Source organism: Mustelus asterias, chromosome 1 (genome assembly GCF_964213995.1).
Source record: "Mustelus asterias chromosome 1, sMusAst1.hap1.1, whole genome shotgun sequence".
Classification (NCBI taxonomy): domain Eukaryota; kingdom Metazoa; phylum Chordata; class Chondrichthyes; order Carcharhiniformes; family Triakidae; genus Mustelus; species Mustelus asterias.
This window is the reverse complement of record NC_135801.1, coordinates 30,371,373-30,384,353: the sequence shown is the minus strand read 5'-3', so window position 1 is coordinate 30,384,353 and position 12,981 is coordinate 30,371,373. Positions and strand designations below refer to the sequence as shown.

At 43.7% G+C, this 12,981-nt stretch overlaps 1 protein-coding gene across 1 annotated transcript in view; it reads right to left on the bottom strand.

The window, feature by feature from the left end:
- Positions 1 to 4,153: 4,153 nt before the first annotated feature.
- The window catches only part of usp38 (ubiquitin specific peptidase 38), a 31,775-nt gene continuing 22,947 nt past the window's right edge, over positions 4,154 to 12,981 (bottom strand). The window contains exons 8-11 of the mRNA XM_078210897.1: positions 12,481 to 12,574; positions 11,641 to 11,747; positions 6,309 to 7,680; positions 4,154 to 5,769 (exon numbers count right to left, since the gene is read on the bottom strand). Coding sequence (XP_078067023.1) covers positions 5,602 to 5,769; positions 6,309 to 7,680; positions 11,641 to 11,747; positions 12,481 to 12,574 — 1,741 coding nt within the window. The 3' untranslated portion in view covers positions 4,154 to 5,601. The remainder of the gene's footprint in view (positions 5,770 to 6,308; positions 7,681 to 11,640; positions 11,748 to 12,480; positions 12,575 to 12,981) is intronic.

The window sequence follows — 12,981 nt, the reverse complement described above, 5'->3', positions numbered from 1 at the left end:
TACACAAGGCAAACACACCCGGCCGTCCCATCGTATCGGGCAATGGGACCCTGTGCGAGAACCTCTCCGGCTATGTCGAGGGCATCCTGAAACCCATCGTACAAAGAACCCCCAGCTTTTGTCGCGACATTACGGACTTCCTACAGAAACTCAGCACACATGGAGCAGGTGAATCAGGAGAACTCCTTGTCACAATGAATGTCTCGACACTCTATGCCAGCATCCCCCACGATGATGGCATTTCTGCAACTGCCTCAGTGCTCAGCGCCGACAACTGCCAATTTCCAGATGCAATTTTACAACTCATCCGCTTCATCCTGGACCACAATGTCTTCACCTTCAACAACCAGTTCTTCATCCAGACACACGGAACAGCCATGGGGACCAAATTCGCACCTCAATATGCCAACATCTTCATGCACAGGTTCGAACAAGACTTCTTCACCGCACAGGATCTTCAACCGATGCTATACACTAGATACATCGATGACATTTTCTTCCTTTGGACTCATGGTGAACAATCACTGAAACAACTATATGATGATATCAACAAGTTCCATCCCACAATCAGACTCACCATGGACTACTCTCCGGAATCGGTTGCATTCTTGGACACACGCATCTCCATTAAGGACGGTCACCTCAGCACCTCACTGTACTGCAAGCCCACGGATAACCTCACGATGCTCCATTTCTCCAGCTTCCACCCTAAACATGTTAAAAAAGCCATCCCCTACGGACAAGCCCTCCGTATACACAGGATCTGCTCGGATGAGGAGGATCGCAACAGACACCTCCAGACACTGAAAGATGGCCTCATAAGAACAGGATATGGCGCTCGACTCATCGATCGACAGTTCCGACGCGCCACAGCGAAAAACCGCACCGACCTCCTCAGAAGACAAACACAGGACACGGTGGACAGAGTACCCTTCGTTGTCCAGTACTTCCCTGGAGCGGAGAAGCTATGACATCTCCTCCGGAGCTTTCAACATGTCATTGATGAAGACGAACATCTCGCCAAGGCCATCCTCACACCCCCAATTCTTGCCTTCAAACAACCACACAACCTCAAACAGACCATTGTCCGCAGCAAACTACCCAGCCTTCAGGAGAACAGTGACCACGACACCACACAACCCTGCCACAGCAACCGCTGACGGATCATTGACACGGATGCCATCATCTCACGTGAGAACACCATCCACCAGGTACACGGTACATACTCTTGCAACTCGGCCAACATTGTCTACCTGATACGCTGCAGGAAAGGATGTCCTGAGGCATGGTACATTGGGGAAACCATGCAGACACTACGACAACAGATGAATGAACACCGCTCAACAATCACCAGGCAAGACTGTTCTCTTCCTGTTGGGGAGCACTTCAGCTCGCCTCTGATATTCGGGTAAGCATTCTCCAAGGCAGCCTTCACAACACACGACAGCGCAGAGCCGCTGAGCAGAAACTGATAGCCAGGTTCTGCACACGAGGACGGCCTCAACCGGGATCTTGGGTTCATGTCACACTATCTGTAACTCCCACAACTTGCCCGGACTTGCAAAGTCTCACTGGCTGTCCTGTCTGGAGACAATTCACATCTCTTTAACCTGTGCTAATGCTCTCTCCATTCACATTGTCTGTACCTTTAACACTTGATTAGCTGTAAAGACTCGCATTCCAACCATTATTTTGTAAATTGAGTTTGTGTCTTTATATGCCCTGTTTGTGAACAGAACTTCCACTCACCTGACAAAGAAGCAGCGCTCCGAAAGCTAGTGGCGTTTGCTACCAAATAAACCTGTTGGACTTTAACCTGGTGTTGTTAGACTCCTTACTGTGGGGAAATGTAGCCAGGAAACCTTACCCACATCCATGCACTTCAACAGGAGCCTCCCACAGTCCAGGGAGATTCTGGCTATGGTTCCAGGGTGAATATCAATGGGTTTTGGGTTATTACTAGTTAAACGTAGGCTATCAGGACATTGTGCCTGGGAAGGAAGTGGCTTGTCACTGAAGGAGTAATCCAGAGACCGAGGGTAACACTCTGGGTATGCCTGTTCAAATACCACCAAAACAGATGGTGAAATTTGAATTTAATAAAAATCTGGAAGTAAAAGTCTAAGGATAATCACTGTTGTTGATTTTTTAAAAACCTGGTTCACAAATATCCTTTAGGGAAGGAAATCTGCCAACTTTACCTGGTTTGGCCTACATGCGACTGCAGACACACAGCAATGTGGTTGACTCTTAAACGCCTTCAGTTCAAAGGTAATTAGGGATGTACATAAATGCTGGCCCAGCCAGGGATGCCCACATCCCATGAATGAATAAAAAGATATCATCAGTTGCGTCAGCAGTGGATTATTGTATGGTATTATTGTTGGTTAGAAGGGGAATGTGGATGTTACCACTATTATTGTTTAGTTGTATAATTTCAGTGAGTTGCCATTAGTTACCAGTGGAATCAACATTCCTTTCACCTCTTCTAATCTCTCCACCTTTGAATCATTCCAGTCCATGACACAGTTTGCCCTCTCCCTTCTCCCCGACGACTTCCTACTTCTTAGAGCTTATTGCACAACAGACACGGACTCTAAACCATAAGCAGAAAAACACAACTTCAGGGACCATCAAGGTGAATGTAATTGTGTAATAGCCATTGTATCAGCTGTTTTATGGTCACATATCATGTGGTCAGACTATCCCTTGCTCAAAGCACCAGGAATGTCTCCAACCAGTGTTCATGGCCATCATTGTAGGTAATGGGTAAGTTCACATTCAGACCACAATAACTGATTCTTATTCTAAATTATAATTGTTATTCAATCTTTGTGATTTGAGAGATAATTGCGTTGACACAATTTCTTTCAGTTTGAAAATTGATTGTATATGGATGGGTGGCTCCCCCTGCTGTTTTTGGAAAATGCACACACTAGTTTTTTCTTATAAATCAATGTTTGTTATTCCTTGTATCAAACATGATCATTGAAACCAAACAGGGAAGCATTAAAATAATTTTCTATCTTGTGTATAGTTTCCCTATTTTTTGCATCTCTCAGTTACACAGGGACATTAAGATTGTCCATCTTCACCTCTGTAACATGATTGGAGTCTAACCCTGTCTCAGTTCATCTGCTGCTGAAACACTCCATCATGCTGTTGCTACCTTTTGATCCAATGCCCCCCTGGCTGGCCTCCCATCTGCTGCTCGACCTAAACTTCTGCTCATCCTAAACTTTGCTGCCTGTATTTAACTCGCACTGTGTTTTTCACCCAGCACCCATGTGTTTGCTGATCTACATTGGCTCCTAGATCTGATAAAGTCTTTATCCTTGTCTTCAAGTCTGTCTGTAGCCTCACTATTCCCAATCTCTGCAACATCTTCCAACCTAACAAGCCTTTAAAATGTTTGCATTCCTTCAGTTCTGGCTTCTTGTGCACCCAGTTTTAATTGCTGCACAATTAGGAGGCATTCTTAAGCTGCCTTTGTGTTAGGCTCTGTAATTCCCTCCCTAAACATCTACGTCATTGCTATTCAACAGCATGAACTTATACTCACTGGAGTTGAGAAGGATGAGAGGGGATCTGATGGAGGTATATAAAATTTTAAAAAGGATTGATAATCTAAATGCAGACCAAATGCTTCCTCTTATGAGGCAATCTAGAGCAAGAGGTCACAGGTATAGTTTGAGAGGTGGTAGATTTAAAACTGAGATGAGGAGGAACTACTTCTTGAAGAGGCAGGTGAATTTGTGGAACTCGCTGCCCCATAGTACGGTGGGAGTCTGAATTGTTGAATTGTTTCAAGGAGGAGATGTACATATATATTTTTTCAATAAAAATAGGGATAAAGGGACATGGGGAACAGGTGGGGAGGTGGATCTGAGACCGGGAAGAGATTAGCCAAGATCTGATTGAATGGCGGAGCAAGCTCAATAGGCTGAAATTTACCTACTTCTGCTCCTAGTTCCTATTGTTCACATGAATTGTGTGTTAATGTTATGTCACAATCAAGTGTCAATTTAATTTGGCACTTACTGAAATTAAAGATCACACAACTAGGGCGTGCGATAAATGCAGTAAGCTACCATAAAGTGTACGAAGACTTATCTATGAGAGTGATCTGAGATGAAGAAACCAAAAGAGAATGTAACAAGCAGTTCTGTTTTATTGTTCAAGGCCCTGTGATACAAAATGGGCATGACAAAATAAAAACTGCACATATTAACATTTGCAAGATAAAGATTTTACAAAAATAGCTGGGGAAAAGGAAATCAAACTGATGAAGCTATTTTTAAAATAAGCCAAAAAAAGGAGAAAAAGCCATACAAAATAGAATGAATAGTTTTGCTGCACCCGCAGTGTTTGATATTAGTTATCGACTGAATGCAAACTGGCGCAAAACAAAAATGACAATGATCAGTCACTAATCATTGCTAGTCTCTAAATGAATTTGAAAATAATTTAGAAAATTGTGTTTACATTTTTTTTCAAAAAAAGTTACATCCTAAAGTATAGCAGTGTATTTCTAAAATTAAAAAAAAACAATCAATAATTTAGTGAAAAGATGTTATTGAATAACAGGCAATACTAAGTTGTTTGTTTCCTAATCATATGTCCTATAAATTTAAATATTTATAAATATTCAGTTCTATAGTAAGTTCTGTTAGCACTGTAGTCCAAGCAATGCCGTGAACAATTCTCAACATATTGACAATGCTTGGAATTATTCAGTAGTTAAATCACTGCATCAGCCAGCAACTTCTCACAGGGGCAAACACTTGGTTAGCCTTTTATATTTAGTATATATGTGCAATTAATCTCATCTCTTCAAGTGATGGTAGGGTTTCTTAGAAACTTCAAAACGTAAACAAGATTTAAGATGTTAAGTTACATCTGTGACAACCATATAAATAATTCTCCTCCCTCTCCCAAGGATGTGCATTTTCAAATAAAAAGTTTGAAAATATAACTCTCAAATATTGTTCTTGCATCCTTGACGTGCCTCGACTATACTGACCTCAAGGCACGCATGCACAGTTGCACAAAAAAACCCCAAAATGACTATCAAATCTGTAACAAACACTGCTCCCTGAAATTGCAAGATGTTTGCACATTCAAAAATAACAAAGAAATGCAATAATAGAAAGATGGCAATTTAAAAAAATTACCAACTCCATATTTTGATTAGTTGTGGGTTTTAAAGTTCACTGAATGTATTTACAGCCTTTGTACAAATACACATTACAATGCCGAATGTCTTATTTACAAAACTCATCCAAACATGCAAATGTAGTTAGGGTGAAAGTCAGTTGCAAGGTTAAGAAACCTACAAACATTAAAAATTATTGCAATCATGAGTGTTTTTCCCGTCTTTGTCCCCACGTTAAGAACTAACAAGGAAACGGGAGTTAGTACAAGTCAATTTTTCCTCAAAACGCCAAGTGGTCCGGGAAAACAAAACAGAAACAGTTGGAGGCATCTCGAGATTTCACCAACAGATTCTGATCCATAGAGAGTGATAAGTTACATAATTTCCCCATTTATCAGCAGGAGGAAAGGGGAAAGAGAAAAACTATTGCACTGATTGGAGGAGTCTCAGAAGACAAGCCGGCTGATAGTGTTAAAGCCACCACTTCCTCCTCCACCACCTCCGCTTGGGCCGCAACTCCCTGGTGGATCACTATCATCAAAACCGCGAGGACGAAAGGAACACGTAGTCGAGGATGCTTGCAATGCTCTGGTACGGGCGTTTAGCTCTTGTTCCTGCAGGAAGCAAAGTAAAAAGTCAATTTCTTTTTTTCCCCTTGAATAGATCAACATTTATTTTGACGAACGTTCCAAAACAGTAGTCACAGCGGCAATCAGTCCCGTTGTAAGTTTAAGTTTATTTATCAGTGTCACAAGTAGGCTTATATTAACACTGCAATGGAGTTACTGTGAAAATCCCCTAATCGCCACATGCCGGTGCCTGTTCAGGTACACTGAGGAAGAACCTAGCATGGCCAATGCACCTAACCAGCACGTCTTTCGGACTGTGAGAGGAAATTGGAGCACCCGGAGGAAACCCATGCAAACACAGGGAGAATGTGCAAACTCCACAACAGTGACCCAAGCCAGGAATTCTGTCAGGCAGCTATGCTAACCACTGTGGCACCGGAAAGGGAAGGTGCTCTTCTAATGAAATTATCAAAGTAGGTGAAGTTTTGTGGTGGATCTAGTTGTGTTTGCTGCCAACACACTGCATGAAATTTGATAATATTTTGTTCCCACTTTCAAGAGCACAAAAATTCACTGAAAAATACCTGCAGGTAAAGTTTGTTGTCTTTAGTAATCGCATCCAGGAGTTCCTTCTGCAGTGGGGGCTCCCCATTTACCCACAGTCCATTTATCGTACTCGGGTAGACTCCACAATTAACACTCTGCTTCCTGTAAAACAAGACATATGCCGTGTCCTTAGGGAACCTGCTGGTGATGTTCTGGACTGACTGGAAGGACGTGAAAGTCACTCTGCTGTCATTGAACAGAAACCACTCCTTTGACGTCTCTTTGCAGTTAGGGTCGTGCCAAATGACCGACGTTTTGGAGTCATCATTATCCGCTGCACAGCCCTGAGAGGAGGCCAGACCTGCGAGGTTAGTCTTGTAGCATAACTGACCCACAGATCCGGAACTGGTGTTTCTGGCATAGCAGTAATAGTGCCCGCTCTCAGACGACATTCCGGAATGCACCACGATAGATGAGAGGAGATAAGATACGGGCTGTGAATCACTCGAGTCCACCGAACCGGAGGATTTCAATTTTTTAGGCAGGTTTTCAGGCGAGTCGGACAGCAAGGGTTGGCTGAGCGCTGGCGATTTTGAGGAAGTCTTTTCGACTGGCAACTGCAAGACCAGAGGAAGTGCCACATCATCTAGAATCTTCCGCCTGATGTGACTCTTTGAGTCATATGAAAATCTCAGGAGGGTGAGAATGAGGTATTCAGGTTCGTCGACCACCTGCATCACCTTCTGCGCATTTTGCAGCGAGGCACACTTTTCACAGTAATACTTGTTCTCTCCATTGAGAATCTCGGGGGCCAGAAAATAATTGATCAGATGGGGGACAGACTTGGTCTTGTCACTCTGCTCGATGGACTTATTGCTGTGGACCGTGACCAGTTTATCAGAGGGCACTGGCAGGCCACAGGAATCGGCAGAAGCGATGGGCGGCAATGGAAATGTTTGCAGCATGTCACCCACCATCTCCGGCCCGTGTCCAATTTCTTCCACCTGTAGGCCGTGAATTGCAGGAGGCTCGCTGCGCAGAGCATCGGCGATGACGGCGGTGCGGCAGTGAGGCACTGTGCTTTCGTAGTCCGCTGGGGCGAGCAACTGTGTGGGTCCAGCTTCTACAACATCTTCAAGGCACGGCGGGAAGGCTAGAGAAAGGTCAGTGAAAGCCTCCTGCTTCTGCGAGGTGCTCTTGCAGTTTAGACAGCGGATTGTGGTCTGCAGCTTCCCCCCAAACATTTTCTCTATCAGCGTTTTTCCATCATCGTCCCGTGACAGGTTTGCTTCAGAGACGGGTGGCGCTTCCTCGGGATGCTCTCGAGAGCTGCCATCACGTGCCGAGCTGCCGCTGCCACGGGGGGAATCCTCATGAAGAATTCGGCAAGTTTTTTCTTCTTCGTGTAGCCTGGAGGGAGGAGAACAGGAAACAAAGGGAGGTTTACTGGGCAAAACGGTGGGATTTAAAAGACACACGGTAATTTTCTACCAAACATGTTTCGGATTTGTTTACAAGTCCATCATAGAAAACTCAGGAATTAAACACTAAGATAAAGGCAAAATAATGCAGATGCCGGAATCTGACAAAAAGAGAAAAAGCTGGAAAAGCTCAGCAGGTCTGACAGCATCCGTGGTGAGAGAGAGAGACAGAGAGAGAATAGAGCTAAAGTTCCTCAGAGGAAGGCTCACCCTGACTCGAAACGTTGGCTCTATTCTCCCTCCACAGATGTGATCAGGTCTGCTGAGTTTTTCCAGCACTTTCTGTTTTCGTGTTAGAGGAATTAAAACCTCTTCTAACTCTTAGGTAACTATTGTAAAGACTCAGACCGACCTCCCCTCACCAACCCCTCAAGGAAACCCCCCCCCCACCTCCCTCTCAGACTAACCCCCTCTCAGGGTATTCCCCAACCCAACATGAGATTCCTTCCCTCCCCCACCCCCCCCCCCCCAAAAATTGCTCCACTTCCTTTTGCGTAGACTTAATGAAGGATTGCAAGGTATATACAGTTCAGCTGCAAGGAAAATTTACCTTTGTCTCTCGGCATTATGAATATATGACATTTTACAGCACAGGTCATTATTACTTGGTCCACTGTATTTGTGCAGCTCTTTTTGAAAAAGGAAATGTACAATTAATCTTTCTCTCTTGTTCTTTCTTCATAGCCCTGCATTTTGTTTGTCCCTGTTCTGGTAAATATCCAATTTTTCTTTGAAAGTTATTGTCGAATCTGTTTCCACCGCCCTTTACAATAGTGCATTCGATCGTACCACCCCAATACATAAAATTCTCCACATCCCACCCCTACTCCTTTAAGTTATCTTCAATTGGCGTCCTTTAGTTATCAGCTCTGCAGTCAGTGGAAAAGGTTTCTCCTTATTTACTCCATCAAAACACCTCATAATTTTAAATATCTCAAATAAATCTCTTACTTCCTCTCATCTGATAACAAACCCAGCTTTTCTAGTCTCTCTACATCATTCTGGCTCCTCCTTTTTATTCATTCATGGGATATCGGCGTTGCTGGCTGGCCAGCATTTATTGCCCATCCCTTGTTGCTAGGCTATCTGAGAGAGCAACTGCGAGTCAACCACCTTGCTGTGGCTCTGGAATTGCTTGTAGGCTAGACTAGGTAAGGATGGCAGATTTCCTTCCCTAAAGGACATTAGTGAACCAGATGGGTTTTTCCAACAATCGACAATGGTTTCATGGTCATCAGTAGATTCTTAATTCCAGATTCTTTTTGTAATGAATTCAAAGCCCACCAACTGCCATGGCGGGATTTGAACCTGGGTCCTCAAAACATTAGCCGAGTTTCTGGATTAATAGTCTAGTGATAATACCACTAGGCCATTGCCTCCCCAATCACCCCTGCTACTATTGTAGTCAATCACCCTTGCACCCTCTCCAAGGTCTTGACATATTTCCTAAAGTACAGTGCCCAGAATTGGACAGAATAGTCCAGCTGAGGTCTAATAAAAATATAAGAAAATAGGAGTAGGAGTAGGCCATTCAGCCTCCAACATATTCAACGACCCAGCTTCCACTATTCTCTGGGGAAGAAAACTTCAAAGAGAAACCAGTCCAGGAGAAGAAATTTCTCGATTGTCGTCTTAAATGGGAGATCCCTTATTTTTAATCTGTGCCCCCTCATTCTAAATTCCCCACAAAGTGAGAAGCATCTTCTCAGCGTCTACCCTGCAAAGTCCCCAAGCAGAGATTTGGGAAGATTAAGCACAGTTTCCTTGCTTGTGTACTCAAGAGCCCAGAGTTTGCAGTCAGTGGGGAAGCATTAGACGCTAACCTCAAACTAAAGCTAGTTTTTTTAGTGATCTCGCTGGTGAGAATTTCATCTCAATCGCTGTGCAGTGTGCAGCAACAGACTGTGGTTCTTTACTAGCCATGCACAGGGTAGAGCTGGAGTGATGGCATCAGGCTGTCCAAGCAACCGGTCACATGAAGGGACTTATCGCAGACACGCAAACAGAAAACAAAAATAAAATTGCTTTCAAAAAAGTTTTGCACAGGCGAGAATTAAAGATTGGGACATGGGATGAATGTAGGAGCTATAACATTGTGAAAAAAAATAAATTAGCTTTTAAAAATATTCCATTTAACAGTATAACATAATTAAATAAATATTCTGCCGATTGTTCATCGTATTCTGTTGATCACATTGCCGTTAAAAATCCAGTTCCACCTGACTGAATGAGGTGTAATATTTTTATGGGGTTCTAACTGCAATGTGCGGCTGTTAAAATTCTTGCTGATTTCAATGATTTGCAACTCCAGTTGTGTATGGGTGGCGTTGGAGCCTTTAGCGACAGTCTGCAACTTCAGGATTTCCACACAAATCTGCGCATGCCAGACATGCTGACGCTGCGGTCAATAATGGCAGTGAACGGTGACACTCAGCCCTCCCACAAAATCCAGCTCAAGACCTTGATTTACAAGCCAGAGATTCTGCATGTTTATAAAACAGCTTTATCAACTTGTCTTACTACCATCAGAGATTTATATACACGAATTCCTTTATTCTCTATTCCTGCGACTGCTTTAAAATTGCACGGTTTGGTTTATATTGCCAACTCTTCCCCCTCCAACCTTCCACTCGATCTGATACTACTATACCCCCACCCCCCCTCGACCAACTACACCCTGACCAAACTAAACCCCTGACCCAACTTTCCACCTGACGTGACCCAACTCAATCCGACTACCTCCCCTGCCACCCCACCCAAGTGCCCACTCACTCATCCACTCAGTAACCCGCATTCATTAAAAACTTATCTAAATATAGCAGCTTGGGGCATGTTCTCTCCTTTCAACTCCCCTGTGCTCACTGGACCTAGCCTGGAGGGGTTGCGGTGGGCCATTTCTGTGTCAGCTGGAATCAGAAGTCCCAGCTGGAAATGGATGGTTCAGTCGGGAAGTAGAAAACTTTGGGAGGGGGTGGTGTCAATTTGCCCAGCCGTTATCTGCCTTTCCTGCAGAGTGCCGTCTGGCCCGAGAAATCAGGCAGGGAAATTGCTTCCATCTTCTGCTAAGAATTCCACAACTCTCTCAGCTGACATGACCGAAATTGCTAACTCTCATATTCATTAAAACTATTCGGGCTGAACAAAAAGGTTCAATGACTGTAACCCGAACCAGAAGGCCACGGGTTCAAGCCCCAGTGCAGGACCTCAGCACATGGGCTGAATGGATTGTGTGTGTGCGAGAGAGTGGGAGACTGTCACACCTGTCAGTGGCAGCAGTGTATATCATCTGTAAGATACAGTGCAGCAACTCACCAAGGCTCCTTTGAAAGCACCTTCCAAACCCGTGACCTCTAGCACCTGAAAGGACAAGGGCAGTAGATGCATGGGAACACCATTGGCAAGTTCCCAAAAAGTTGTCTGATTTCAAGGAGAAATTAGATATAGCTCTTGGGGCTAAAGGGATCAAGGATATGGCGGGGGAAGGGGGGGAAAATCAGGGTTTCGAATTTGATGATCAGCCATGATCACAATGAATGATGGAGCAGGCTCCAAGGACTGAGTGGCCTACTCCCTGCTTCTAGTTTCTACGCAAGTCATTTTGCTGAAATAGTATCTCTCCCAACCCCTTGACATTTACCATTAAGCAATACAAGGCTGCAAGCTCATTGGACACCATCACCTCCAGGTTGCATTGGAAAAGTGCAGCATTACAATGCATTAGGATAGTGGAAGACTTGTTACTCTGCCTGACACCACATGGAACCCGATCCACCAGTAACAGTGTAGCATTCCATTCGTTTAACAGGCTTGTCACATAAAAAGGTGACAAGTGATCGAGTTTACAATGTTAATTCCAGAACCATGGTTACCAGACAAGAATACTGCTTACCTATCCAAGAGGAACCGGAGATATTCTGAACAGTCTTGCTGGGATCCAGGGGTGAACCACGGTGGTCTTGATTCTTCAAAGAAGCTCTGTGGAGCGTAGGCTGCTCTCTGTTGGTACAGTAACGGAAACAACACTGTATTTCTTTCAATTCAATCGCGGGACATGGGCGTCGCTGGCTAGCCAGCATTAATTGCCTATTCCTTGTTGCCCAACTAAGAGTCAACCACATTGCTGTGGATCTGGAGTCACATGTAGGCCTGGCCAGGTAAGGACAACAGATTTCCTTCCTTAAAAGGACATTAGTGAACCTGGCGGGTTGTTACACCATTACAGATTATTTTACATCGACTGAAATGCTTGGAAACCAAATGTCCAGAAATGTTGCTATTTTTGTCACATTTTGGTTCTTTTTAAAAAAGACAGCATGTAAATTTGCAAATACATTTTACAAATGCATAAACTCAACCACAGCAAATATGGAAATGTCAATCTTCAACATTTGGCCAACTGAAGTGTCAATTTTAAATATTTCTGTGCAAGAAGCTCCAAAGGTGAGCATCAAAACACAAAATTCAGTTCTTAATTTAACGGCAACAATTTCTACCAGTGTTTAAACAATAGTCATTTTTTTCTTTTCTGCACATCTGCAAGTTAACGGTTAAACAAAACCTTGCTCATGTCACAAAAGTTGTCATATCCATTTCCCCAGCCAAAAATGAAGAACTCATGACCACAAAGGTTTCTAAATGAGCAATCACTGGAGAAAAGCAGCCAATGCTGACCCATCAGACTGAACTGCAACGCTTCATGAAAGGGTAGTGTTTTTTTTAAGAACAGTACCTGAGTGTGAGCCAGAAAAGCGAAAAGAAGTTGCAGTTTTCTCATCAAAGAACGAGCTCCATTTAGATTCAGCGATAAAACAGATCTTCTGAAACTGAAGGAATTGAGAGATAATTTAACAAAGCTAATTGCTGAAATGTGCCCCCTACAAAAGGGCTAAGTACTACTTTTACAGAATTGTTAAAGTTTCTCATAGAGAAGCTAAAGAAAAGTTCACTGGTTCTCATGAACGTTCATCGATACCACATGCTTGCAGTTAGCAATGTCAAACCAGTGTCTTGAGAACCGGGATTCATGGTGGTGGACAGTTCAGAGTTCTAGCAGCAACTGCACGTCTTTTTAAAAAAGTAGTATCCATTCTTGGGATCCAAGCTTTGCCAGCAAAGACGACGTTTATTGCCCATGCCGAATTGCACTTGAATCGTAGAATAGAATCATGGAATCTCTACAGTGCTGAAGGAGACCATTTGGCCCATCGAGCCTGCACTAACAACAATCCCA